The sequence below is a fragment of the Saprolegnia parasitica genome, assembly GCF_000151545.1.
Source record: "Saprolegnia parasitica CBS 223.65 unplaced genomic scaffold supercont2.2, whole genome shotgun sequence".
In the NCBI taxonomy this organism is placed as follows: domain Eukaryota; phylum Oomycota; class Saprolegniomycetes; order Saprolegniales; family Saprolegniaceae; genus Saprolegnia; species Saprolegnia parasitica.
Window position 1 is genome coordinate 481,517 of NW_012156396.1, and position 23,416 is coordinate 504,932.

Consider the following 23,416-nt stretch of genomic DNA (forward strand, 5'->3'; position numbering starts at 1 on the left):
GCGCGCATTCAAGCGCCCTCGTCGCTCGAGGGGACGTCGTGGGCATTCGAAAAGCACGTTCAGTATAATAGTTATGTCGCGGTCGTTCTGTCATAAGAACATTACGCCTGATATTATGTTGGTGCGCCAGTTGGATTCGCATCCACACACATGTTACTGCCGACCACGTCCAAGTCCCATGAACACGGAGCTTGCTAGTGCCGACGTAGCCGTTGTTCAGCAAGAAGCATCGCAAGTGCCCCGGGAATAGTTTGATTGCCTCTTGAAATGCTCTCAAGAGTACAACGCATTTTCATGTTTGTGGTTCGAAAACATAAGGACCGTGTGTTTATATGACCCGTCGTTGAAGTACCCACACCGTTGCCGTCCTGCAGTGCAGTTGAGACCGACTCAAACTGCGCGGCTTTATTCGCCCGAGGCGCATTGGGCGCGCACGGTTGGCCAAGCTCGTGTACTGGCTCTAGTGGAGGACGAGCTACAGAGTTGGACGGTGGAGCCATCGAGAGGTGGCCATCGCGTTGAGATGGGGTCATCCAACGGCATCTGATCGCTACCATCTCAGTTGTATTCATTCGCTTCGGTGCCGCGCCTTTGTGTTTTGTGTGCAGCCCTACAAATGTAGGTACACGTATGTTCCCATGGACGGAGCCAAATGCAAAGCTGGAACTGTGGCGCATTGTGTCGCTAATCCTGTGAGAAAAAGTGATGTAATTATAACTCAATTCAAAACAACCATTGAGTCGCAAAGATGTGGTTTGAACGAATGCATCGTCGCACTCTATTCCGTCTGTTGGTGTGCCACTGCCCCGCACCAAGGCATCGGCGAGCGAAGTGTTTCCTGTCGCTTTGTAGAACAGTCCAAAGCAGATATCCATCGCATACTGCGGTCACCTCCAAGGACGAAATGGGTTTGGCAATCACTCTTCGGCCGCTGCACTAGCCCAGGGTGCTGCACTGGGAAGCAGTTTTGAGCCAACCTGGTTGGACGAATGTGGATGCTATGAAAAGGCCGAAAACGGTGCATCCCAAGCTCAACATTCGTCGCACCTTGCAACTCCCGCTTTCATTTATACTACATACAGTGCTGACAGTGCTGTACCTGTGTACTAGGAAAAGAATCTGTCATTATGGTTGAAGCCTCACATGCTTTCGAGCTTCACGTGGAACTTGGCGATGGTCAGGACGAACGCGACGAGGGAGAGGACGCCGCCGACGAGGATCGGAAGACGATATCCCATCTCGGTCATCACAAGCAATGACGCCAACACAATGTTGAGAAACTGGCCAAAGCACACGGCCGAGTTGAGCGCGCCCGCAAAGAGTCCGAGCTGGTTGGCCTCGCCGTAGCCCACGACGTGGATGATGAGCGGCATCGTCATTGGAAACAGCGTGTTTTGCGTGATCGATGAGAGCACCGCAATGGCCACGTCAACGCCGACTTCGTGCGAGAAGGCCATGACGATAAAGAGCACTTGGGGTAGTAGTGCCGCCGCCAGCACATTCTTGGCGCCAAACGTGCGCACGAGGTACGGCAGGAACGCGAGGTAGACGAGTCCCGTACTGTTGAAGAGCGTATCCGTGAGCCCGGTCGCGAGCTGCACACCCATGTTGAAGTTGGTTTGCTCGATAGTACAGTTGGTGCCGCAGTTGTCCGAGCCTTTGGCGACGCCATGATAGAGCTCGAGACCAAAGAACTGGCCTTTCACGCTGTTGTAAGCCGTGAACCCGTACAAGACGAGCACCGTAATGATACCGTAGATGCGGAGGAGAGGCGGGAGCCGCAAGATACCTTCGTACACGGCTCGGAAGGCAGCGCCAATTTGCTGAAGACGCGTCGTGCGGACTTCGATCTCGGGCGCGAACGGCTTGTCGGAGATGACGAAGCACACCAGCATCGTCGTGCTGAGGAGAATGACGATGAGCATGAAGAGGAACGCTTGCAGGTGTGTCGCGGCGGCGCCAAAGGCCATGACGAAGCCTGAAATGACAAACGACCCCATGATCGCGTACACGCCGCTGATGGACGCGGCCGTGATCTGGCGGTCGCCGGCGACGTCGGCAATGAGCAGGTTCACGGGCACTTGCGTGAGGTTCACGGAAATGTCCATCCAAATGTAGCCGAGGATCGTCAAGGCGCGCTTCCACGACGGATGCTCTTGCGTGTCTCCAAGCGCCGACGAGATGTCATCGAGGAAGATGAGGAAGAGCCAGCACAGCGCGGTGGCCCACGCGCCGCAAAAGATGAACGGTCGGCGGCGGCCATAGCGACTCGTACAGCTGTCGCTAAGCACGCCCGTGCTCGGTCCAATGAGAAAGCCCGTGATTGGTCCAATGACTTGGACGAGCTGCACCATGGACGACGAGAGAAGGGACTCGAGCAGTGGCGCGAACGCCGCCCACTGCGCCGCCCACGCCATATTGATGGCCATACGTGGCGCGCAGAGAAGAAACATGAACCGCACCGAGCAGCCCTCGGGCGCCATCGAGGCTTGCTTGCGCTTGCTGGCTTCGACGTCCTCGTCGAGACTGCTGCTGCTCTGCTGCATCATGATCGCTTTGCGGCAAATTAAAAAAATGCCGCGCGATTTACCGATACACACACGAAATCATTTTAAATAAATGTTGGTGATTGGCATCCTACCGTCGCAAGTGCAACGTCAGAGGCGTTCGGTGGCGTCGTCTTGACGATGTAGGTCTCGTGGTGGATGGCACCAGTGTATTACATTATACTGCAATAGCTACTCATCTACACGCGTACCAGATCCACGCTGTGCATGAAATATCAACCAGATCTGGGTATCGAATTGAGTGAATCCAAACGCTCTGGTTTTTGAATTAGTTTGAATTTTCACAAGGCAAAGTGTCGACATCAATCATCGTCCCATCAAGCGACCAGGGGGAATTCGAGTACGATCCCTTCACACAGCATTTTGCGACGTACCAGATTCATCCATTTCTGCATTTGTCTTGACGAGCATGGTGCGCCTTCTATCGCTGACTCTCGCTGCCGGCCTCGTTGCGAGCCAAGCCCGTGCTACGAGCAAGACATGGTCGATGACGCCTGTCACCTCGATTCAGGCGCGCGTCGTCTCGCAGGCTGCGACGTGGGACGCCAGTAAGAAGAAGTTTGGTCTCGTCCTCAAGCAACACACCAACACGTTTGAGGAGCGGTACCGCGCGGCGATGGACACCGTCAACACGGCGTCGGTCGAGGGTGCTCTCTATTACGTTCAAACCGAAGGCATCAACCAGGCCGATGCAGTCCAGTGCATGCGCAAGACCAACATGAGCTACGTCTGGTTCCTCAACGTGACGATCGTGCAGCCGACGTTTGCGATCGCAGAGTACGCTGAGAACGCGGGCGTCGTGCCCGAGTACGGCAAGTTCATCGCCATGGACGGCGGCATGTGCACTCCGCTCGACGCCAAGGGCACGCTCTCGGACGAGTGCCGGAGCCTCTCGGGTCTCGACTACCACGCCAACGTTGGCCCGTATGTCGGTGGCGAGGCGCGCAAGGCGCACAAGTACGCTGTGTACGCTGACAATTACTGGTTTTCGTACCCCAACTCGTGCTTTACCCGCAAATTCGACGCCAAGGACGACGCGTGCCGCAAGAAGCAGCCCGGCGGTCTCTGTCCGCTGGGCGTGGCGCCCGATGGCATCCGGTGCACGTATGCCTTTGACATTCTCGGGTACATCCGCATCGACGACCTCGTGGGCATCACGTCGCTGAAGAACAGCAAGACGGGGCGCCACTATGCAGACCGCGTTGAGTTTTGCAAGGACGCCAAAGTTGAGTTTGATTTCGCAACGATGGCGAGTGACCTCTCTTTTTGGAACAACCCGCTGGATGAGAAGGCCAACGCCAAGCGCACGGCGCACATGCTCTCGCTCTATAACGCGCTCATTACAGAGCGGAAGGGCGCCTACGCCAACATGAAGGCACTGCCGTCCGCAGACGACCTCACCAAGGTCAACCCGCCGTGTTGGAAGAACAGCCCGCTGTGCGCCAAGGCCACGAACGGCTGCCGCCGCAAGCTCACGGCGCAGATTTGCGAAGTGTGTTCGTCGCCTGCAGCCGACTGCGTCAAGCCGACGGCCTCGGACAGCGTGCCACCGGTCCTCGCAAAGGCGGTGGCTCCCCCGATTCCAACAGACGCCTCGGGCAAGGCAATCGCGTCTCGCAATCCGTCGGGCGCGGGCGGCACCGCCGGTGCCGCGGCCAACAGCGCTTCGTTTGCTGCTTTTGGTGCGTCCCTGGTCGCCGTCGTGGCCGTGTCTCTCCTGTGAGAGTCATGAAGACGAAATATGAGTCGCATCGTACGACCCACCACGAGACCACGCTGCAATATGTACAAGTAGGTTAACTAATAGTACGTCGTTCCTGCCGTACACTGTAGCCTTCGCGCAGAGGTGCGTTGGTCGAGGTGGTCGGCTTGGCAGTTTTCTTGGACGCTGTCACCGACGAAGCCATGACGTGGATTGACTTCATGGACGTTTCATCCGCGGTACTCCGGGGCACGGCCCGCATGGACACACGACCATGCACCGACATACCTCTGGCAAGTATGCATCCGCGAGCGCCGACCGGTACTGCGCATCGACTTGGAAAATCCACTTGGCTGCCGCCACTACGCCTCCATTCCTGTGTCGCTCATGCATCATGCACTTTGCGTGGTATAGCGTACCCCGTGCGCCGGGGCATGTTCCCGCGCAGAGAGAATCCGGATGCGAATTATCCGGTGCGCTGGCACCGATATACGCGAAATTTACGGGCCAGCATGACGACACCCGGGCCGACGATCCCCAAGTTCCACATCAAGCGGGAGGCGCCGCCAGTGGCCGACGAGCTCAGCGACGACGAAGTGGCGTCACCTCCGCGCCAAAGCAAGTTTGATCTTCCCAAAGACGCGCTGAAGCGGGAGAGCGTCCCCACGAACTTCTACTTCGTAGAGTCGTCCAAGAACTACGAGATCGAGCGCCACTTGCAGCTCTTCAAGCGCAAGGCTGACCCTGCCAAGACCGAGCACGGCGCCAAGAAGAGCAAGAAAGACATCTCTGGTACGACGAGCCAAATGACTAGGATAGCGCGCTCATGCAACGCGTCTAGACAAGAAGACGCCGGCGACGATCGACATGGCCGACCTCGTGCGCTCCAACGACGCACTCAAGCGCTCCAACGACGAAGTAGTGCGCTCCAATAAGGCCGTGATTGCAGCCAACGAAACAGCGTGCGCGCGAGTGAGGCCCTCTGCAAGGAGCTGCGCCAGGCCACGACCACCGTCAACAGCGCGTTGAAAGTCGTCTCGACAGTCTGGCAGCAGTACCAAAAGCTGCTCGAGCGCGACATCTTTTTGCGACAACAGGAAATGCGCCGCCGCGGCACCGACGAGTACGACGACGAGTACGACGACGACGTCCCGCGCATCTCGGTGTGATCGCAACAGCTATATTTTAATCCGACTTCCGCACTATCGTCTTCTTCTCGACGCCTCGTGGCACGCGGCGGCGCTCGGCGCGATGCAACGTCGCAAGGCCACTCTCGTGCAGCGCGCGTAGCTTGGCCAGCCAGTCGCCATGCGCGACAGCGACATTGTCCTAGCCCATCATCGCAAGGCCACTCCATCCTGATCGGTCTGTCGTACGTCACATGCAATGGGCTCCCATGCGCGTCCAGGCGCGCTCCAGTGCAAAACGTCGTCTCTCTACCTCGTCGTCACGTCATTGGTAACATATAATCCGAGTCCATTTCAGTTGGAGTCGTACGATTGGAGCCGGCGGCGGCGCGCGGTGATGCGTCGGCACGACCACAGGGCTGCATGAAGGTCGCGGCTACGACAGAAGCACTCGATCCTTGCCTTGACAAGCAGCTTACGTTGCAGTGGGGATACGCGAACGACCGACTCATTTCTTAGCGTCAGAGTCTCAAAACGCATATATTGTCTAAATATAAAGGCCGGCCTTTCGCCAACTCTACTGCTGCATCGAGACGGACGAAGGTGGCGCATGCTGTGGCGTGAAAGCAAAGTGCTCGAGCGCGGGTGGAACGAACCTACAAGACGACGATATATGAGCGGCGCGGTTAAGGCGCATCGCGGGCCAGAGACCCAAACCGTTTCCGGATGTCGCCTTTGACCGTCGTCAAGAGCTATGGCGCCACAACGTGAGGCCATTTCGCCCAAGAAAGTTGACCTGCAGAACACTGCGCTCTTGGTCGCCCCACGTGGCGCGCATGAGTCGTTCTTGCCGTTTGTGCGCTTCGAGCTCTTCGTGCAGCGACGCGACTTGGGCTTGGAGCGCTTCGTTTTGCTTGGCGACGAGGTGCATGCGGTCGGCCAATTGCGCCTACAGCACTTGGTTCGCTTAACAACCACTCGTGCGTGACGCTGCCTTTTCGCTTTGGACAGTCGCGAGCTCTGACTCGATCGACTCGGTGTAGAGGTGTTCGGTCGAGTGCGCGGCAGCGCTATCATGCATTGATCGATGTTGCGTACAAGACGAGTCTCAAGTGCTCGTACCCTTTGCTTTCCTGCTCGAACGCAAGCGTCTCGACGCGACTGAGCTCCTTTCGGTAGGCAACGCAGATGGCTGCGACTTGCGCGAGGCGGTCTTTCCCGACTTTGGCCAGCGCGGTGGCGCTCTCGTCGTCGTGACCGTGGAGACTACGTCCGATGACATCCGATGCATCATCACGACGACAACATGCCTTTTGGCTGCGCGGTGGACGTCGTTGGTGAGGCGAGCATGGCCTTGGGCTCCTGCAAATGCCTTGGCCGCTGCCTACGACCCCTATCGCCATTCGTGCATGCATGGTGGAGGTGCGTACGGCCGCGTGGCCCGTTCGCAAGGCCTCTTCCTCGAGGCACACATGTGTTAATTCGCTGAGATGGTCGGTGAAGAGCCGCTTCATTTCATGCCACTTGGCCTTCAGCATCTGAGAACCTCGTCAGCTTCGCGTCGATCTGAGCGACCGCACCTCGTGCTCGACGACGAGATACTTTTGAACGGTGGCGAGCTTGGCGTTGTCGATTTCGGCACTTTCGAGCCGCGCTTCCTTGGTCTCGAGGTCGTCGTTGACACGGAGGAGGTACCCGAGCACATCGGTCTTGCGCAGTAGCCGAAAGTACTCGTCCTGCGAGATTTCGGGCACCGCCGACGGCTTGGCCACGCTATTTGCTTTGGTCGATCCATGGCGCGGAGAGAGCTGCACAATGTGTGGCGACCGACGCTGTACCGCCGGCGACCGAGGCTTGGTGTTGCCACGGCTTGCGTCGTCCATCGTACAGCCGTAGCACAAACTAAATTTAGGATACCCTCTGAGGTGCCCCATTAGTTTCAAATTGGTTGTAAAATCATCGCCGAGGTCCGTGCGGCTCTACCGCACGGACCTCCTAGTAGCTGCTGCGTGCGTCACACTCCTTCAGCACTTGACAGCGTCTACTCGTGCAAAGTGACGTAATACCATGATGCAAACAGCTATGCAAACTCGGGTGTTGCGCTGAGGATAGGGGTAAAAGATCGGGGGCAAGACGCGTGACACCACCCACGCGTGTAGCGTCATGCGCAGCCTGGCGACACTGATCCAAGAAGATGAAACACCCAGTCGAGTTGCTTTGTCTACCTTGTCGGAACCAGGTGCGCACATTCGGGGAACGTTCAACTCTGAGAATAGGTAGGAATAAATACGTCTCTTGGCGGATTAAATTAGGGGTCGGGTTGCCTCAGAGCGCACGGCCACAGTGCCGGCACTCGTGGCTCTTGCGCGGCGACGGCGCCGACGACGACGACTCTTTGCGGAAGAGCTTGCGGAAGCTAAACTTACGCTTTGGGCTCGGCGACGACTCGAGCGTCGGTGTCGAAGCCCGACGTGTTGGCCGCGTGTCGACTGTTAGCACCATTGTGTCGAGCAACTCGTCGTCGCAGTCACTGTCGATGGGCCCCGTCTTCTTGGTCGACGGAAACGCCGAGAGGTACCCCGCGAAGAGCTCTTTGGTCTCCGCGACAAAGTCTTTTGCAAAGTACAGGTCGTCCGAGGCCATGTCAAACTCGGTCCCGCGCATCGAGTGCTGGAGAAGCTTGGCCAGCAGAATCGCGTTCGGGAGCGCGGTCGCGGCGAGGGGTGGCAACCCAATAAGCTCAGGCTTGATGATCGCGGGGCACACGATGCGAAGCACGATCGACCCACCGACAACGATCGTCGAACCGCGCACCGACTGCGGAAATGCGGCGTGGAACTCATCGAGGATGTACGCGCAGCTGAGGCGGAGGCGGTACGGCGCATGGTCGTCAAGGGAGCTCACCATGCGATGCACGACATCTTTGGCCAAGGCAAGGATCTGGTTGCGGTGGAGGCCGCCGAGCGCGGCAATCGCGTCGCCGAGGAGAAAGCGAAAGTACTTGCGGCCATACGTGTGTCCGAGGTCCTTCATGGTCGAGCTCAGGCCCGTGCTGGAGCGCAAGAACTGCTCCTCTTCGCCGCGGACGCGGTCGAGCTCGATGTGCACGACGCGCGCAAACGTCTCGAAGCTTGGCAGCTCGGCCATGCAGAGCTGCGTCGTCGTCGTCGTCGTCGTCACTCGAGTCGTCATCCGAGGCGGCCGACAGAATGGGAAATGCGAGGCCAACTGGCCGTCGCGACAGTTGCACTGTCTACTGCCGGCCTGCGACACGCGGATTGGACGTTGAAATTAAATTACAGGCTTTTTGGCAGGTATTTTATTACCTCCGGCAGTATACATCGCGTCTTATTGGGTGGACGAGATCCTGAATCCGAACTGGACGCGAGGAAGCTTCGAGGAAGGTTCGGCGCTTAACGGAACCCAGCCGCGGCGTTGGCGCCATCTCGGCGCGATCTCAGGAGACGCTTGCATGGCTGGGAGCGACAGCCTGATAGACGATCCACCCTGCAGTTGAGATCCAGGACGACCAGCGACTCGGCATGGACACGAGGTGTCGAGACGTGCGAACGTCTGGCGCGTTGACTACATGTAGGTTCAAGTGGGTATTTGACCACCGCCGTGTCTATCAAGTGGTGTAAGAAATCCCATCGGCGAGATCGATGCCAGCGTCGTGCTCAGGGGAAAAGGCCGAGCAGACCTTTCCCAAAAGAATAGTACTGGCTGCACGAAAGTGTAGCTGTATTCGATAGATCTTCTTGCATCTCGCCGTCGTCTCACGCGCGTTACCGCCGACACGTCGCGAGGTTGTCGAGGAACCACGTGGTCGTCTTTTGCAAGCCAGCTTCGAGGGTTGTGAACCGATAGGCACCGAGCTCCGGGCTCAGCGATCGGAGCTTGGCGTTGCTCGCGGTCTTTCTGTACTGCCCGTCGCCCTTGGTCGTGTCAAACACAAGGTTCCCCTAATAGGAACGTTCATACAAGAGCACAGGAGCACGTCATTCAGCGCTGACATACGGTGAATTGCAAGGCGGCAGCGATGCCTTCCGCGAATCGATACTTCGTCGCCAGCGTCGACAGCGAGAATCAACGGCGTCGTCTCGGTGTAATGGCGGACAACCCAGACGAGAAGCGTTGCCAAGTCGGCGCTGTAGATAAACTGCCGCAGTGGCGCGCCCGTACCACTTACGACAAACGGCGTGTGCGTCGTCTTGGCCATGTAGCACTTGTGAATGAGACCGGGAATGACGTGACTGTCGTCAAGGTGGAAGTTGTCATGTGGGCCGTAGACGTTGGTGGGTATGACGGACGTAAAGCAGCGCCCGTACTGCCGCGCGTAGCACTGATTGAGGGTATCGATGTTGCGCTTGGCCATCGCGTACCTAGTAGTACGGGCGATAGAAGTCACTCGGGAAAAGAGAGACAGTACCCGAGATTGGAGGCGTGGGGCGGCCCGTTGTGCAGCATCGTCTCGTCGATCGGGTACGGCGTCGCGTCGGGAAAGATGCACGTCGAGAGGCACGACACGACCTTGGCAACGTTGCATTCGTGGGCGACTTGGAGCACATTCTCGTTCATGCGCGCGTTCTGCATGAAAAAGTCGACGGGCTGGGCTACGTTGCGGTAGAGGCCGCCGACCATAGCGGCCAAGTGCAGCACATGCGTCGGCTTGTGATGGGCAAAGAGCGCCCGCGTCGACGCCAGATCGGTGAGGTCGGCCTCGCTCGACTGCGTAAAGACCCACGTCTCATCGGTCGTTGGCGCCGAGGCAATGCATTCTTGGACAGCCCGCCCGACGAGGCCCGAGCCACCTGTCACGAGCACTGTCACGCCCATGGGATTCTCGCCACACACACTGATAGCAAGAGGAGTATGTATACTGTGTAGGAGCGAGTCCGGATAGGGTTTTCCTTCAACACGATCGCTGACCCACAAACCTGCAATCAGGTCGACATGGCGCTGCTGACGTGCGTGGGCAGCGTCCATCTCGGCGGACCGTTCGACACATCGTGGTCGACAGCTGCGTAGGACTATCGCTTCTTGTCGGAGAGACAACATTGCACGGTCGAGCTTGGTTGGAGTATAAGGTACCACTAAGATCTTGGATCTACTTTTCCTGCGCTCGCTGGCGTCATGCGCGCATCGTCGTCCACTGCGGTGCCACGTTGGGTGCCTTTTGGAAGATCTCAAAACCGTACTTAATCAAGATGATCGTGTTTAAGCCAAGCGCACTTAGGCGGATTTGTGGCTGCTTTCGTAAAATACTGGGCTGGAGTATGTGGTATACAAACACGAAGCTTCCCACGGGCCATTCCACTCATATTGCACGATGGCCGAGGCCCGACCGAACGAAGCCGCGCTCCCGAACGAGACGCTCTACGTGCGGAACCTCGATGACAAGATCAAGGAACCGCGCATGAAGGAGTCTCTCTACGGCCTCTTCTCGGCGCATGGCAAGGTGCTCCAGGTGCTACTCATGAAGGCCCACCGGCTACGCGGCCAGGCATGGGTTACCTTCGAAGATGTGAACGCGGCCAGCTTGGCCCTGCGCGCGCTCGATGGCACCATGCATTTCGGCAAGGCCATGAACGTGCAGTTCGCTCGCGAGAAGAACGACCTCATTGCGCAGCGCGAGCCGAACGCCAAGCCGCGCGAGAAGCGAAAGCGGGAGGAAAAGAAGGAGAAGAAGGAGAAACCTGCACAGACGCACAAGGCACCCAAGGCGGGTGGCGGCTCGTCCAACTCGGGGCCGGTTCTGCCGCACAAGATCCTCTTTTGCAAGACGTGCCCGAGGCGTGCAACGACGAGGCGCTCGCGATGCTCTTCAAGCAGTACCACGGCTTCAAGGAGGTGCGTATGGTGCCGGGCAAGAAGGGGCTTGCGTTCGTCGAGTACACGGACGATGCACAGGCTGCGATTGCGCTGCAAGGTCTCAACGGCTTCAAGCTCACGCCCAACGAGCGCCTCAAGGTGAGCTTTGCCAAGAAGTAGACTGCCTCGTCCACCGTATGTCGTCCTATCCATTCTCTCTCCTGATCATACTTATAAGCCAACAAATACAACGAAGACGATCAACGCTCGAATACATATATATATGCTAGATAGAATAGAGGCCTCTATGATGCGGGCGCCTTCTTGCGGAGACTCCACGGCGACGTCTTGGTCTTGGCCAGCTGGAGGTCGGTCGCGTGCACGTACATGTCTTCATGGTCCACGCGTACGATGAAGACGTTCTCGTCCACGACGCTGGCCACGACACCCGTGCCAAAACGCGTTGAGACTGCGTCGCCCGTCTTGGCCTTGAGCAGCGCCTTCACGGCATCTTCCTGGACATAGCCGATGCTCAAGGCAGCAAACTGCACGACGTAGGTGTGGTCACACGGGCGAATCTACATGCCCACATGTGAGCCTTCACGTCGCCTGTGGAAACGATTGGAAATCGACCTCGACGATCGTGCCGTCGCCAAACGTTGTCAAGACGGTCTGGCCCACCGCGTACTTGAAGCGTGTTGTCGTCGTCGAAGGCTTGAGGTACTTGGAGGCGCGCAGCGCAAATTCGAGGGCCACGTTGGTGGTCGACTTGGGCTTTCCTGGTGCATCCTGCGATATATTATACGAGGCGCGTTCCATGCGCCAAGACGCGTACCGTAGGCGAAGCGTCGACGTCGTCGTCGTCCGCGTTGGCTTCGCTCGACGCAATGATGTCGCTGGGAGCGATCGTATGTGTCTCCTCGGCAATGTCCACTTGAAACTCGCGCAGCTTGGGGTCATAGGAGAGCACCGTGCCAGGCCCAACGTGCGTAAAGACCTACGACGTCCATGAGTTGCATAGACACGCAGCCATCGTCAGTAGTACAAAGTCGCCGGGCAAAGCAGAGAGCGGCTCGATCTCGCCGTCGGCTTCGACGATGACACACGAGCAGTTGACGATGTCCGTGTTGCAGAGCCGCACGATCGCGCTGCCGTCCGGCTTGACTTCGGTCACAACACCGGCGCCGGCCGCCGTATGGACAGACTCGCCAACGTACCGGCCACCCGGGATGACGACGTCGAGGTTCCTATGCAGACCACATGAGAAAGGGTTGGAGGTGCATACAAGCGTACTTGGACATGGCTCGGGAAAAGGAGCGCGAGACCTTCTTGAGCGTCGACGTGATCGTACTCGGGTGCGACGACGTAGACGAGTTGTCGTCCGTGTCTTCGGGCGACGACGACCGGAATGGGTTCTTCAAGAATGACGTCGAGAGGCCACGCCGGCGCTCCATGGTTGGGTCTTCGTCGGCCGTGCTTTGCTCGATCGGAAACGCAGAGAGGTCATCGTCCTCGTCGGCTGTTGACGGAAGTGATGATGGGATCGAGTTGGATCGGAACGGGTTCTTCAAGAAGCTCGACGAAAGACTCGCGCTGCGACGGCGGTCAGCGTGCAGCATGTCCAGCGTCGCCTCGTCGTCATGGCCTTCGAGGTGCGAAGAGTCATCAGGATTGTTGCCGACGGACGATGAGCGGAACGCGTTCTTGATGAAGGCTGGCGCCGTGACGCTTGTGCTGCGGCGGCGCTCGAGCATCGGTTCTGGCTCGTCTTTAGCGAAGAGCTTGAAGCGGCCCTTCTTGGCCTTCTCGTCGGGCGGCGACAGGATGTTGAGGTGCTCCATGCGCAGCTGCTCGAGGCGCTCGCGTAGGAGGTCCTCCTCGAGTTGCTTCGGGGACCTCTTCTTGGGCGTTTGCCAGCGGGTCAGGAGCTTCGCCATGGTGACTTGTCGGCCAAATCGAACATTGACACCGTCGTGCGCAACACCTTGAATTTCCATCTTTATAGCCAATCACATGCATCGAGTGTTCTTATGCAATGTGGATTGGCTCAAATCGTTACAGTCTACCGCGCGATTGGCGTAAAAAGATGGTGCGCCGGCCGACGACGATCTAATCGGCGGCCAGTGGTTCCGGCCGTCTTGGGTGCCACGCAGGCGCGCCGTGTCCCAGACCACGCCGTCGGTATCTTTGGCGGTCATCCAATTTGCGATTCGCCTGGAGCTTGCCGCTCGTCCTCCGGCTGAAGCCGATCCACACGTATCGGAATCTTCATCGCAGTCGTGCTTGCATTGCAACTACCTTTCTCGAAAGCGAGCATATTGACGTAGTCTCGCCTCTGCGCGAGGTTGAAGTACACAGTATATTTTACATGTACTCATGTTCTCGCATGAACAAACACCGCTTCGGCCGTCCTTTTTAAATGCTCATTTCCGACGCAATTCATTGACAGACGGGGGATCTGCACTCGCAACTTGTATTGGCCTGGATTTTATAACGTCACAAAACACCATAAAATGTGTCGGCCTCCGGAAATGCTCCGGGCCGCGCCCAAAAATGGTGCTTGCGATCGGCACGACCATGCGATCTTATTGGCCAAAATGGCGCCGCCAAAACGGCCAACCATGTTGAACCTTGCTGGTGCTGAAATCACGCAACTGCAGCCGCTCAGATACGTCGGTCCCACTCTTTGAATGGGCCACGTCCCGACGACGAGTGCCGAGCGCATGATCGTGGCAAGGTATGGAGCACCCGGAACCTAGAGCGACTTGTGTCTCGCGTCGAAGAGCAACGCCGGAGGCTACACAGCTGCCACCCAACACGCAATGCTTTGGTTGGGTGTTTCTAATCTACACCGTTGACGACAACCCCTCCCATTTGCATACTAAAATCAAGTGAAACAGCAAATGACATGCTGCACGATGCTGACCACCGTCATTTCCAGCCAGATGTCGTTTTTTGTATGTTGCCACGGCAACCGGTGCCACTTACAAAAGTACACGCTAGAGCGCCTCGACCCCGCTGCGATGGCCGTTCGACTCTCGACCTTGGCGCGACCGTGTGCTGCGGCGACAGCATCGCCGCTGCATGTCGACTGCGACCTCGGTGCTTTTGCCGGGAAGCGCGTGGCCTTTAGCTCCGCCACGACGTACGAATTTGCAGTCGCCTACGGCGGCAGTGCAATCCCGTCCAGCTCTGGGCCGCCCATTGGCCTCGCACGCCTGCACTCGTCGTTCACAACAACGGATCTGCGCGAGCTTTGGGAAGACGACGCCGACAACGAAGTGCCCACCAAGACGGTCCGCAAGTTCGAACATTTGGAACGCATTGCGCTGCTCAAACGGGCGGGGTGCCACGTCCAGGACATTGCGGTCTTTTGCTTGGAGGCCATGGAAGTTCGCAACTCGCGCGCGGCCAGCGTCGACTCGCACCGAAAGCGCAAGCAGCGCGTTGCGTTGTGCCAGACGTTGGCAAAGCGCCGGCGACTATGCCCATGGCGTGACGACGAGGCGTCGGACGACGACGACAACGACGACAACGACGATGAGAGCGATTGCTGACGCCCACGACGTCCTAGAGTATTTATTCATTATCAACGACCATTATCAACTTTGCTCCACCACCATCAACATCATTTTGCCCCTGCGTGGAATGTGTGTGTGTCAACAGACTCGACAAACGATCGCGGTTGATGCAGCCTTGCTACATTCAGCAAGGTCGCTCGCCGCTGCGTCGGACTAGTTCGTGCTCCTACCACAGGCGCAAAGACACGGCAGCGTGTCCCTACCCACCGTACTTTTAACGCCAACGCAGCGCGAGCGTCCACATACAGTACACCGCCACGAGATCACAGTCCGCGAGCTCTCGCTCATGGCCAAGGGCGCAGGGCACGACTGGTTCTCGCCATACTGCAATAGCCCAAGCGCCAAAGCCCGCGGCCGTTTGATTGGCCCGTCGCCTGAGCTCAATTTCTATCGAAAGCACCAGGGTGGTGGATCCGCCCTCCCGCGCATTTTTATCGTTTGTGCTTTTTCATTTGAAAATTGTAGTATAATGATTTAAATAGAGCAAGATTTCAACATGACATCCCGTCGGACCCCAGGTCTTTGTTGACCAAAACCAGGAGCCAACGCCGCAGGGCAACCAGTTTCTTTCGAGCCCGCAGCCTTCCTGAAGCCATGCAAGTGCTTCCGTGCGTCGACTGCCCGCGCGCCGACCTCGCCGATGACTCGATGGCCTGCATGCTCCTCGCGGTCGAGCGCCTCCTCAGCGCGCGCCCGCCCAAGCGCGTCGCGTTCACGACCGCCACGACGTACATGTTTGACGTTGCGTACGGCGGGAGCTCGCTCCCGAAAGAGAGCGGACCGCCCATCGGGCTCGCGCCAACGCACTTTGCCGCGACGACTGCGTGCATCAACGACATGCCCCGCACCGGCGCGGGCCGCGTGCGCAAGTTCGACCACCTCGAGCGCATTGCCCTCCTCAAGGACGCCGAGTACGACGTACGCGAGATCGCGGCGTTCTGTCTCGAAGCCATTGACGTGCGCAAGTCGCGCATGGAGACGCACGAGGAGCTTACGGCCCTGCGCCGGAAACGCAAGCTCCAAGCGAGCCACGACCGCGCCAAGCGCCGCTGTGTGGCCGACCCGACGTCGACGCCAGAGACGACCCTGCACATGCAAACCTGATGACCATCCAGCACCGTGTAATTTATCTCGTCCTAAGTTAAATCGCAAGATCGTTTGCCTGTACTCTTGGACGTTGTGTGGGCGAATGGGCACCTCAACGCTTCGCCAGTCGTCGTCGTTGTCAAGTAGCTGTCACAACGTCACAAGCACGACCCCTGCCTCAGCTATCAGCGTGCATCGTACGTTTGCAGGCAACCAAACGAAGGGAACGGGTTTCAAGCCTCGGTGCCAGCCGGCGATTACTGGTCCGGGCGATGTCGGCCCTGGCCTCCTCTCGTGGAAGCTGCAACAGAGCGCCGGGGCGGGCCAACATGCGATGCATACTGCGAGGGTCCTTTGCTTGGGTAGAGCGCTGCGGGAAGCGCATGCAATCGGCCAGGTGCACTGGCCCGTGGACGCGCCCGGCCGTTGCTGGCCATGATGACGATTCCACACCCAAATCCGACGTCTCATCCGCATACGCCAGCGATCGCGCGCACTATCCGGATATCGAACGTCGGGGCTTCAATGCGCGCAGTCTTCTCAGAGACGGCGTTGGTTGTTGATTGCCACCACTAGTAGTTCTCGGATGCCGCAGAAGGCTGAATCTGCGACGCTAGGACAAGCCAACCCACGCTCAGTACGAAAAGACCAACGTCTGCGATGTACGACTCTGATCGCACATTTGACCTGCGGGGCTTCTGCCACCTTCACTTATCCGTCGTCGCTGGTATAATCTCTCGGAATCGCCGCTCAGGAAGCTCGAATCTCGCACGTTGCACAAGTCCAGCGCACGTCCTTGATCGGCATGACTTTAATTCCCTCGCCGCAACCGCTGCCATCGGCAGTCGACGCCTTCCTAATCCAAGCTCCACACGCAGTGAGGGAGCTTTTGGGATACTGCAGCCCGGCGCCAACATTGGCGCTGGTGTAACTTGCGCGAAGGCGAGCGCTCGCTAAATGTATCGTGGCGAGTTGAAGCACGGGCGTGCGCGATACCATTCCCGTTCAGCATGTAATGACGTGGCAGCGTGATGCGCATGTAATGACGTGGCAGCGTGACGCGCCTCGTCGTCGGCGTATCCGGATGAGACAGTACTTGCAGTTGCGGGGTGGCGATATTTTTTCTCGCGAATACATTTCTCGAGTCTGAGAGAGAAGAAGCTTCAAAATATTGCGATCGCCAAAAAATCGAAAGATCCCATGCCTGCGCAGCTCGGGTCGCCCCGCCATGCCTTGATCATGGAAGGCTACCTGCTCTACCTCGACACGCAAGACACCTCGATTGGCGAGCTTGTCTATGGCGCTCTGGAGGAAGGCTTCCTCAAGCTCTATGCGTCTGCTGACCGCGCCACCGATGCGTTGCGCTACGAAATACCGCTCACGGACCACCAGCTTCGCGTCAAGCTCGTGCCGTATGGCGAGAACGGCAGCTTTGTGCCCTGCCGCTTTCAGGTCGATCTCGAGCCGTACCAGGCGACGTCAGGCATGATCCGTACGTACCTCTTTGCGGCCGCGACGTTCCAGGCGACTCAAGCGTGGTGCGACGCTCTCTTTGACTGGAAGCGCCATGTCTTTGATCCTTCGTTGCGATCGCTGGATATTGCTGGGAACACGGAGGCCTGCAGCGTTGTCACTGTGGCAGCGACCGAACGAACGACACTGGAAGCGCGGATCGTCGAGTGCAGCCTCGCGCCGCACCATGTCGTTAGTAGCTCGTCACCCACCGGCCTCGCAGCGTGGTTCAAGCGTCATTTCGGCACGTGATGCAGCAGCGGTCGTACGCAAATCACATCAACATTGCATTTCGTTACCCACGATCGATTCATCATCCGGTCTAGCTACTGGCTTTCTTTTGCAAGGCAAAGGCAAACACGTCTTGGATGATGTGGTTCTCAACGATGTTGTCGCCGATGCAGAGCTCCTTGAGCGCTGGACACGCTCCCTTTCGGAAGGACGCCGCGAGTGCGTGGATGCCGTCGACGTTGACAAAGTTGTCTTCGAGACCAAGGAACTCGAGCTGCGTCACGTGGCCTTTCTCAAGCGCCAATGCCAGAGCCATCACGGCGCCGTCACATGCAATGTTGCTGCCGAGAAGAAGCCAGCGCAGCGGCGACGCGTGCTGCGTCGCGAGGGCGACGGCCAAGTCCTTCATACCGCCTTCGCCAATGTAATTGCGACGAAGGTCCAGCAAGCGCAGGCGCGGGCAGTGCTGCCGCAGGAGGCAGTTGGCGACGTCTTTGGCGCCAGTATCACCGAGAGCATTGCCGCCGAGCACGAGCTCTTCGAGGAGTGGACACTGCGGCAGCGCCGCACAGAGCGCAGCCGTCCCGTTGCGTGCCTGTGTGTTGACAAACGTAGCGTGCAGCGAGAGGCGGCGCAAGTTGGGCAGCTCGCTCTGGGCCATGGCGCGTGCGAGTTGCAGGACGACGAGCTCGCTCGCTTGAGACGACGACGGTGGCGGCTCGGTTGAGGTTGCGTTAAAGACATCGAGACGCTCGAGGCGTGTGCAGTGCTGTAGTTGGCGCGACCGCAGAGGTGGTGCACGGGGACATGCAAATAGAGAACGCACGAAGGAAGAAACGTCGCCGTGTACCGGTTGATGCGCATGCATGCAAAGATCGTTCGTCCGTCGAGGAATGAAAACACGTTGCGCAGCACGTCCTCGTGGTTGTCGAGCAAGAACGTGCTTCTTGGCGCGCTGCGCGGGGCCTTGGCGCGGTGCATCACCGCCTCGTCGTCGTCACCATCGTCGTCGTTGCGCGGACGTTTTGTGGCCGATATGTGAAATGCGATTGGGGCATTCGGACTCGCGGCAAACTGCAAGATTGCTTGGTGGTGGAGCGCGACAATCAGCGATTGGACCCGGCGCTGTACCGAGTGCTCGTTGAGGTACTCGTCAAGAGACGCGGCCCGCAGGTACAGCGCGAGCTCGAGGCGGCGCACGAGCGACGGTAGGCGAGCATCGAGTGGTGGCATGGCCTGCACAAACGTCGTTTGGTGCTGGAAGAGCCACATGAGCTTTTGAATCATCATGCGGCGCATCGGGATGTCGACGTTGGACTGCCAGCTCAGCGCCGTCGCCGGGAGCATCGTGTCGTGTGGGGCAAAATGCGATCTTTGGTAGATCTTTCGAAAACGACCCGCCTTAAAGTGCATCCCGACGCTTCGCACAATCCAAGTTGGTGCAGTAGAAGAAGAAGAAGAAGAAAAGGTATAAGGAGCGACGATAGCAAAATTCGAACTCCACGTGCGTCGATATGCGATATGGAAGCCCTCGAGTCGGATGTTTGACCTGTTGCTATCGTCGAGCGGTCGACGTCCTTCTTGTGAACGACCTGCCATTTTGAAAAAGGGAAAGATCATGCAACATTGATTGCTTCTGTGTGTGCGGAGGACTCTGATTTCAGACACCGCTCCCACCCAGGTGAAATTTGTACCGTGCCTACTTCAACGTCGCATCAACTGAGGAAAATCACCACGCAGACCGAGGTGCGACGACGCGTAGCTGCTTAGACTAGGAGCGCTACCAAGAGAAGCGCCGCACGATCGCTATGGCACCACTGTGGGCGATCCAAGGGCGCCAGCGGCAGAGGACTGCTTGCTTAATTCTTGGGTACGTGGCACTGTCTCCAAGTCTAGTCTCGTCCACGTTACACACGCTCTGGCCAATCACAATGCATGGTCCGTCATCATGCGCTGCGATTGGTTGAAATAGAGTGGCTGTCAACTTGATTGGATTTTTTTGCATTTTTCGACGCATGGGCTGTCGCTGCTACAACCGGCGAAGTCAGAGCAAGGCCGCCCCGCCGATGATCGTTCTAGTTGATAGTAAGCATGATGCACGTTGGTAGCTAGACAGCACGGCATGTGCGATGGAGGCGTGTACGGAGGAGGAGACGAGACGGTGGACTATAAACAGTGCTTCTTACGTGTTATGGGCATAAGTTAATACTGCGTCATGGCAATCAATAAATAACTCGTTTTGTGCATCCTGGTATCGTCACTCAGCAAGCGTCTGGCGTCAGGCGCTTGGGTTGCGGCGCATCGCAAGGTGTTGCGACGCGCTTGCGCTTGCGCCGGAGCTCGGCCGCCGTCTCGGCGCGCGACTTGCGCACTTCGATGGCCTCCATGCAAAAGTCTGCAATATCGCGGCCGCTGTAGTGCGCCTTCTTGAGAAGTTCGACGCGCTGCATGTGGTCAAACTTGCGGACGCGGCCCCGCTTGCAGACCTTGGAGGTGCCGAGCTCGAAGCAAGCGACGTCGCAATGGTACCGTGCCATGCCAACGCCGGGGCCAGCTTCCTTTGGCACTGTGCTCCCGCCATACGCAACGTTAAACGTGTACGTCGTGGCGGTGCCAAAGTGGACGCGCTTGGGTGGCTGCTCGGCAGCGGCAGCGAGCACGAGCTCGACGAGGTCGCAGTCGATGCTGAGCGGGCTCGCCGGCGGCGCGAGGTCCTTCGGGTCGTCGAGCACCTCGATTGGGAAGCTCGTCATGGTCATGTTGGTCATCGATCGGTGGCTTGTTGGGTTCGTTGCGTATTGAGGTCTGCGAGCGTAACGACGCCAGGTTGAGATTTTCCGAGTTCCAGTTTTTGCTGGTTTCTACCGTTGAATGATGTTCAGCCGGGTGGGGCAGCAGCCTGAGACTCGCACTTTCTACACGCACATGGGTCTTGTTTAGTTAAGATCCGATAAATTTATCAACGAAAAATACACTTGAAAAGAGTTGAAAAGTGCTGGCGATGCGCGTGTTTTTAGCCAGACGCAATATAAAAAATAGGCCGCTAAATATAGCGACCGGTCGTGCATTTTTATTCCGCGTGCGGCAACTTGATCCGGCCAATCACAAGAGATCCGGTCGATGCCAGTTCGTAGAAAAGGAAACCCGGCGCGAGTTCTTTTGACGCTGACGCGCGGGCCTTTCGCAGCGACGCCGGCTGGACATGCGTCCTGGCCAATCGACGGGAGCGTTCGTTACTGTAGCCGCCAGACGTCGCGGGTTCAGCGGAAATGTGACATGGATCCATCGCAGAGCTCACACTGCAGAGCTCCACTGACTCCCGTGGCTGGCCGGCGAGCGAGCCACAGTCCCAACACGAGCATGCCTGCCAGTGTCTACACTGTGGAAATGGCGAAGACATGCTATCTTGTTGCAAGCACCGGTGCCAATGGTATGGTTGGAACGGACGAGATAGAGCACGAGGCCGGCGAGTGGCGCAGGCCCGGACGTCGCGCCACTGCCATGGATGACTGTCGCGAGGATAGACTCCACTATCATCGAGCTCTCGTTGGCCCTAAGAACGGCTACTATGATAGAGTACGCAAGGGCCGTGGTGGGGCCAACCAATAATCTCGTCGTTGCATGATTCCAAGGGCTGTGTATTCGATAATTAGGTGTTGCGGCGCTAAGATCTAAGCGTGCATATCGTCGTCGCTGCTGTCGTCGCTGCTGTCGTTGTCTTCCTCGCTGCTGTATGTGTCGGACGAGTCGCTCTCGCGCATGAGAGGCTGCATCATGCGTGGTCGATGTCGGAGGAGCACACGCCGGGCGGCAGCGCGCCTTCGCATCTTATTGAGGCGCGCGCGGGTGTCTTTTCGCGAGTTGCGGACGTCCATGGCCTCGAAGCAAAACTGCGCAATCTCCTTCACGTGGTAGTCAGCGGCCTTGAGGAGCTCGATGCGTTCGAGGTGGTCGAACTTGCGCACGTGGCGACGCTTCGTGGCGGACATCACGACAGCGGCCGTCGTTCGGTGACAGTGGTTGGGCGCGAGGCCGATGGGAGGTCCACTCTCGCTCGGGAGCGCGCTTCCGCCGTACGCAACGTCAAAGTAGTATGTGGTCTCGGTCGTGAACTGGACGCGTTTCGCCTTGCTCGCTGCCGCGTGGTAGCTACAGCTCGTCGTCGTTGCCATCACGCAGTCAGCAGCCATGGTCGGTATCGATCTCTGGTGTCGGTGGCGGCGCGTGCTTGGTCGCGCTCGGGTGCTTGGCTCCGTCGTGTTTCCGCTGCCGGGTTTTGTGCAGCAATGACGGCGGTCAGACACAAGGCATGTCATGCAGCAAGTTTATACAAAAGGCAAGACCGAGCGGAGGGTGATCATCCGGATAGGATCTTGAACCTGAATTTGAGCCAATGAAAAGGGTCGCGGCCGTCCAGGCGAACGCCCTGTCTAGCGGCGCCGCAACGCCCACGCGGCTCTGTCGCTATCGTAGCGCCTGGTGGACGATGCGACGACGACGATGGGGCGCCGCGTGCATGCAACGCTGTCGCGTCCTAATGGAGTAGCCTATACTATCCATCGGAAACCTACGATCTGGACCAACAGCAATGTGGGCGGCGTCCTGGCGATTTATCCGACTTTGAGATTTCAGGCCAGCGTATACGCGTCGATGGCATGGAGGCAGTGCATTGGCCGAGCTGCCCACGCCAATGGCCCTCGTCCTCTCGACGATCGACGCTAAAATCCTAAAACCTGGGACGCGGGGTGGCCACAACCATCGGCACACGATGACTGGCCAATGGAATCTTCTCGGGTCGTTCGCATTCTTTTGCGGCGCCACTGATGGTCGGAGCTTGTGTGTGTCGTGGATTGCATGGCGCGAGAGGGCACCGCGTCCAGCAACCGCATCCAACATTTTGTCCGATCTTCGTGGCCGTCCGTGTTGCCAGCAGGTGGTCAGTCTACAGGGAGCCAGCGTACTACGCATGCACTTGCTTGACGTCCCCAGCCTCCGAGCGTATCGACGCCTATCGTCGTAATAGTCTGAAGCGCCGTGCGCTTGCAATGCCTGCCGGAGCAACGACACGTTGATTGCGATTTCCATCAAGAGCGCTGTGGCACGTGTTCCGGGCGGCCATTGGCGGCTGCGACAGGTGTGTCACTCTGGAGGGATGTCATGGTGCGATACATACATTTACAGGGTACCAGGGGGTGGGCACATCCGATAAACGAGCCAGACGGTCCGTATCGCAGTCGGTGGAGCCACAGACGAGCGGTTCGCCAAGAGCCGTCCATCGTTCGCGCGATTCTGATCGGCGTAAGGCCGGTCTGGCCCTCTGTACTGTGTTCGACTGACTGCTGCGGTTCCTGGCTCGTATATCAAGTTTGAGGCTCCGTTGATGCATACTAGTATAGTCTGGAACGATGAGAGGAGGCTGATCCTCACGACCAACGCCACGTACTAGTGGTCCTGAAGCACGTGCGACTCCATCATGGGTGCCCAGCGCTTGCGACGACGCAACTCGGTCATGGCTGGCTGACTATATTTTCACCCACGGTTGGACTCGATAAGTTATGGCATGACCGCCGTTAAAGTGTAGTACACTATAAATACGAAGCTCGCGATGCCCCTTCTCACTCGTCGTCGGCATCACTGTCGTCATCCTCGTCGCTCGTGTCATCGTCTTCGTACTCCATGAGGGGCATCATACGTTGGCGCTTCGCGATCGGCGCGGCCTCGGCGGCGCGCTTCCGAAGCCGCGCGCGGAGGCGGCTCTCGACCTGGAGCCGCTCTTCCTCCGTGTCAATGCGCGATTTG

At 58.2% G+C, this 23,416-nt stretch overlaps 14 protein-coding genes across 14 annotated transcripts; 6 read left to right on the plus strand and 8 right to left on the minus strand.

Moving 5' to 3' along the window:
- Nucleotides 1-1,139: 1,139 nt before the first annotated feature.
- Nucleotides 1,140-2,555, minus strand: SPRG_00728 (hypothetical protein; the record flags this gene model as incomplete). The annotated part of the gene is made up of 1 exon (XM_012338949.1): nt 1,140-2,555. The coding sequence occupies exon 1, from the start codon at nt 2,547-2,549 to the stop codon at nt 1,140-1,142; it is 1,410 nt and encodes a 469-aa protein (XP_012194339.1). The 5' UTR covers nt 2,550-2,555.
- A 421-nt stretch (nt 2,556-2,976) lies between these two features.
- On the plus strand, nt 2,977-4,290 carry SPRG_00729 (hypothetical protein; the record flags this gene model as incomplete). Its single annotated transcript, XM_012338950.1, has 1 exon — nt 2,977-4,290. One exon carries the CDS (start codon nt 2,977-2,979, stop codon nt 4,288-4,290), a length of 1,314 nt encoding a protein of 437 aa, XP_012194340.1.
- A 482-nt stretch (nt 4,291-4,772) lies between these two features.
- Nucleotides 4,773-5,472, plus strand: SPRG_00730 (hypothetical protein). Its single transcript, XM_012338951.1, has 2 exons — nt 4,773-5,061; nt 5,111-5,472. Exons 1-2 carry the CDS (start codon nt 4,782-4,784, stop codon nt 5,296-5,298), a joined length of 468 nt encoding a protein of 155 aa, XP_012194341.1. The 5' UTR covers nt 4,773-4,781; the 3' UTR covers nt 5,299-5,472.
- Nucleotides 5,473-5,973: 501 nt separating this feature from the next.
- On the minus strand, nt 5,974-7,279 carry SPRG_22061 (hypothetical protein; the record flags this gene model as incomplete). Its single annotated transcript, XM_012339442.1, has 8 exons — nt 5,974-6,052; nt 6,108-6,148; nt 6,193-6,345; nt 6,391-6,466; nt 6,519-6,662; nt 6,707-6,780; nt 6,827-6,934; nt 6,977-7,279. The coding sequence occupies 8 exons, from the start codon at nt 7,277-7,279 to the stop codon at nt 5,974-5,976; spliced, it is 978 nt and encodes a 325-aa protein (XP_012194832.1).
- Nucleotides 7,280-7,671: 392 nt separating this feature from the next.
- Nucleotides 7,672-8,634, minus strand: SPRG_00732 (hypothetical protein). The gene has a single exon (XM_012338952.1). The coding sequence runs from the start codon at nt 8,586-8,588 to the stop codon at nt 7,722-7,724; it is 867 nt and encodes a 288-aa protein (XP_012194342.1). The 5' UTR covers nt 8,589-8,634; the 3' UTR covers nt 7,672-7,721.
- Nucleotides 8,635-9,181: 547 nt separating this feature from the next.
- On the minus strand, nt 9,182-10,232 carry SPRG_00733 (hypothetical protein; the record flags this gene model as incomplete). Its single annotated transcript, XM_012338953.1, has 3 exons — nt 9,182-9,358; nt 9,394-9,778; nt 9,826-10,232. 3 exons carry the CDS (start codon nt 10,230-10,232, stop codon nt 9,182-9,184), a joined length of 969 nt encoding a protein of 322 aa, XP_012194343.1.
- Nucleotides 10,233-10,725: 493 nt separating this feature from the next.
- Nucleotides 10,726-11,387, plus strand: SPRG_00734 (hypothetical protein; the record flags this gene model as incomplete). The annotated part of the gene is made up of 2 exons (XM_012338954.1): nt 10,726-11,148; nt 11,190-11,387. The coding sequence occupies 2 exons, from the start codon at nt 10,726-10,728 to the stop codon at nt 11,385-11,387; spliced, it is 621 nt and encodes a 206-aa protein (XP_012194344.1).
- Nucleotides 11,388-11,512: 125 nt separating this feature from the next.
- SPRG_00735 (hypothetical protein) lies at nt 11,513-13,144 on the minus strand (the record flags this gene model as incomplete). Its single annotated transcript, XM_012338955.1, has 5 exons — nt 11,513-11,785; nt 11,841-11,996; nt 12,043-12,204; nt 12,253-12,454; nt 12,501-13,144. The coding sequence occupies 5 exons, from the start codon at nt 13,142-13,144 to the stop codon at nt 11,513-11,515; spliced, it is 1,437 nt and encodes a 478-aa protein (XP_012194345.1).
- A 1,086-nt stretch (nt 13,145-14,230) lies between these two features.
- Nucleotides 14,231-14,829, plus strand: SPRG_00736 (hypothetical protein; the record flags this gene model as incomplete). The annotated part of the gene is made up of 1 exon (XM_012338956.1): nt 14,231-14,829. The coding sequence occupies one exon, from the start codon at nt 14,231-14,233 to the stop codon at nt 14,762-14,764; it is 534 nt and encodes a 177-aa protein (XP_012194346.1). The 3' UTR covers nt 14,765-14,829.
- A 504-nt stretch (nt 14,830-15,333) lies between these two features.
- On the plus strand, nt 15,334-15,953 carry SPRG_00737 (hypothetical protein). Its single transcript, XM_012338957.1, has one exon. The coding sequence runs from the start codon at nt 15,383-15,385 to the stop codon at nt 15,890-15,892; it is 510 nt and encodes a 169-aa protein (XP_012194347.1). The 5' UTR covers nt 15,334-15,382; the 3' UTR covers nt 15,893-15,953.
- A 1,121-nt stretch (nt 15,954-17,074) lies between these two features.
- Nucleotides 17,075-17,688, plus strand: SPRG_00738 (hypothetical protein; the record flags this gene model as incomplete). The annotated part of the gene is made up of 1 exon (XM_012338958.1): nt 17,075-17,688. The coding sequence occupies one exon, from the start codon at nt 17,075-17,077 to the stop codon at nt 17,636-17,638; it is 564 nt and encodes a 187-aa protein (XP_012194348.1). The 3' UTR covers nt 17,639-17,688.
- Nucleotides 17,689-17,708: 20 nt separating this feature from the next.
- SPRG_00739 (hypothetical protein) lies at nt 17,709-18,964 on the minus strand (the record flags this gene model as incomplete). The annotated part of the gene is made up of 2 exons (XM_012338959.1): nt 17,709-18,368; nt 18,419-18,964. 2 exons carry the CDS (start codon nt 18,962-18,964, stop codon nt 17,709-17,711), a joined length of 1,206 nt encoding a protein of 401 aa, XP_012194349.1.
- An 815-nt stretch (nt 18,965-19,779) lies between these two features.
- On the minus strand, nt 19,780-20,456 carry SPRG_00740 (hypothetical protein). The gene has a single exon (XM_012338960.1). It carries the CDS (start codon nt 20,383-20,385, stop codon nt 19,879-19,881), a length of 507 nt encoding a protein of 168 aa, XP_012194350.1. The 5' UTR covers nt 20,386-20,456; the 3' UTR covers nt 19,780-19,878.
- A 781-nt stretch (nt 20,457-21,237) lies between these two features.
- On the minus strand, nt 21,238-21,894 carry SPRG_00741 (hypothetical protein). Its single transcript, XM_012338961.1, has one exon. It carries the CDS (start codon nt 21,805-21,807, stop codon nt 21,289-21,291), a length of 519 nt encoding a protein of 172 aa, XP_012194351.1. The 5' UTR covers nt 21,808-21,894; the 3' UTR covers nt 21,238-21,288.
- Between the last annotated feature and the right edge of the window lie 1,522 nt (nt 21,895-23,416).

What these genes read in the sequence shown, in the direction of transcription:
- SPRG_00741 (XM_012338961.1), bottom strand. Translation starts at nt 21,807, where the DNA reads ATGGCTGCTGACTGCGTGATGGCAACGACGACGAGCTGTAGCTACCAC.
- SPRG_00737 (XM_012338957.1), top strand. Translation starts at nt 15,383, where the DNA reads ATGCAAGTGCTTCCGTGCGTCGACTGCCCGCGCGCCGACCTCGCCGAT.
- SPRG_00730 (XM_012338951.1), top strand. Translation starts at nt 4,782, where the DNA reads ATGACGACACCCGGGCCGACGATCCCCAAGTTCCACATCAAGCGGGAG. An exon ending in GAGCAAGAAAGACATCTCTG is followed by an intron (nt 5,062 to 5,110) that starts GTACGACGAGCC and finishes CAACGCGTCTAG; the next exon opens with ACAAGAAGACGCCGGCGACG.
- SPRG_00740 (XM_012338960.1), bottom strand. Translation starts at nt 20,385, where the DNA reads ATGACCAACATGACCATGACGAGCTTCCCAATCGAGGTGCTCGACGAC.
- SPRG_00732 (XM_012338952.1), bottom strand. Translation starts at nt 8,588, where the DNA reads ATGACGACTCGAGTGACGACGACGACGACGACGACGCAGCTCTGCATG.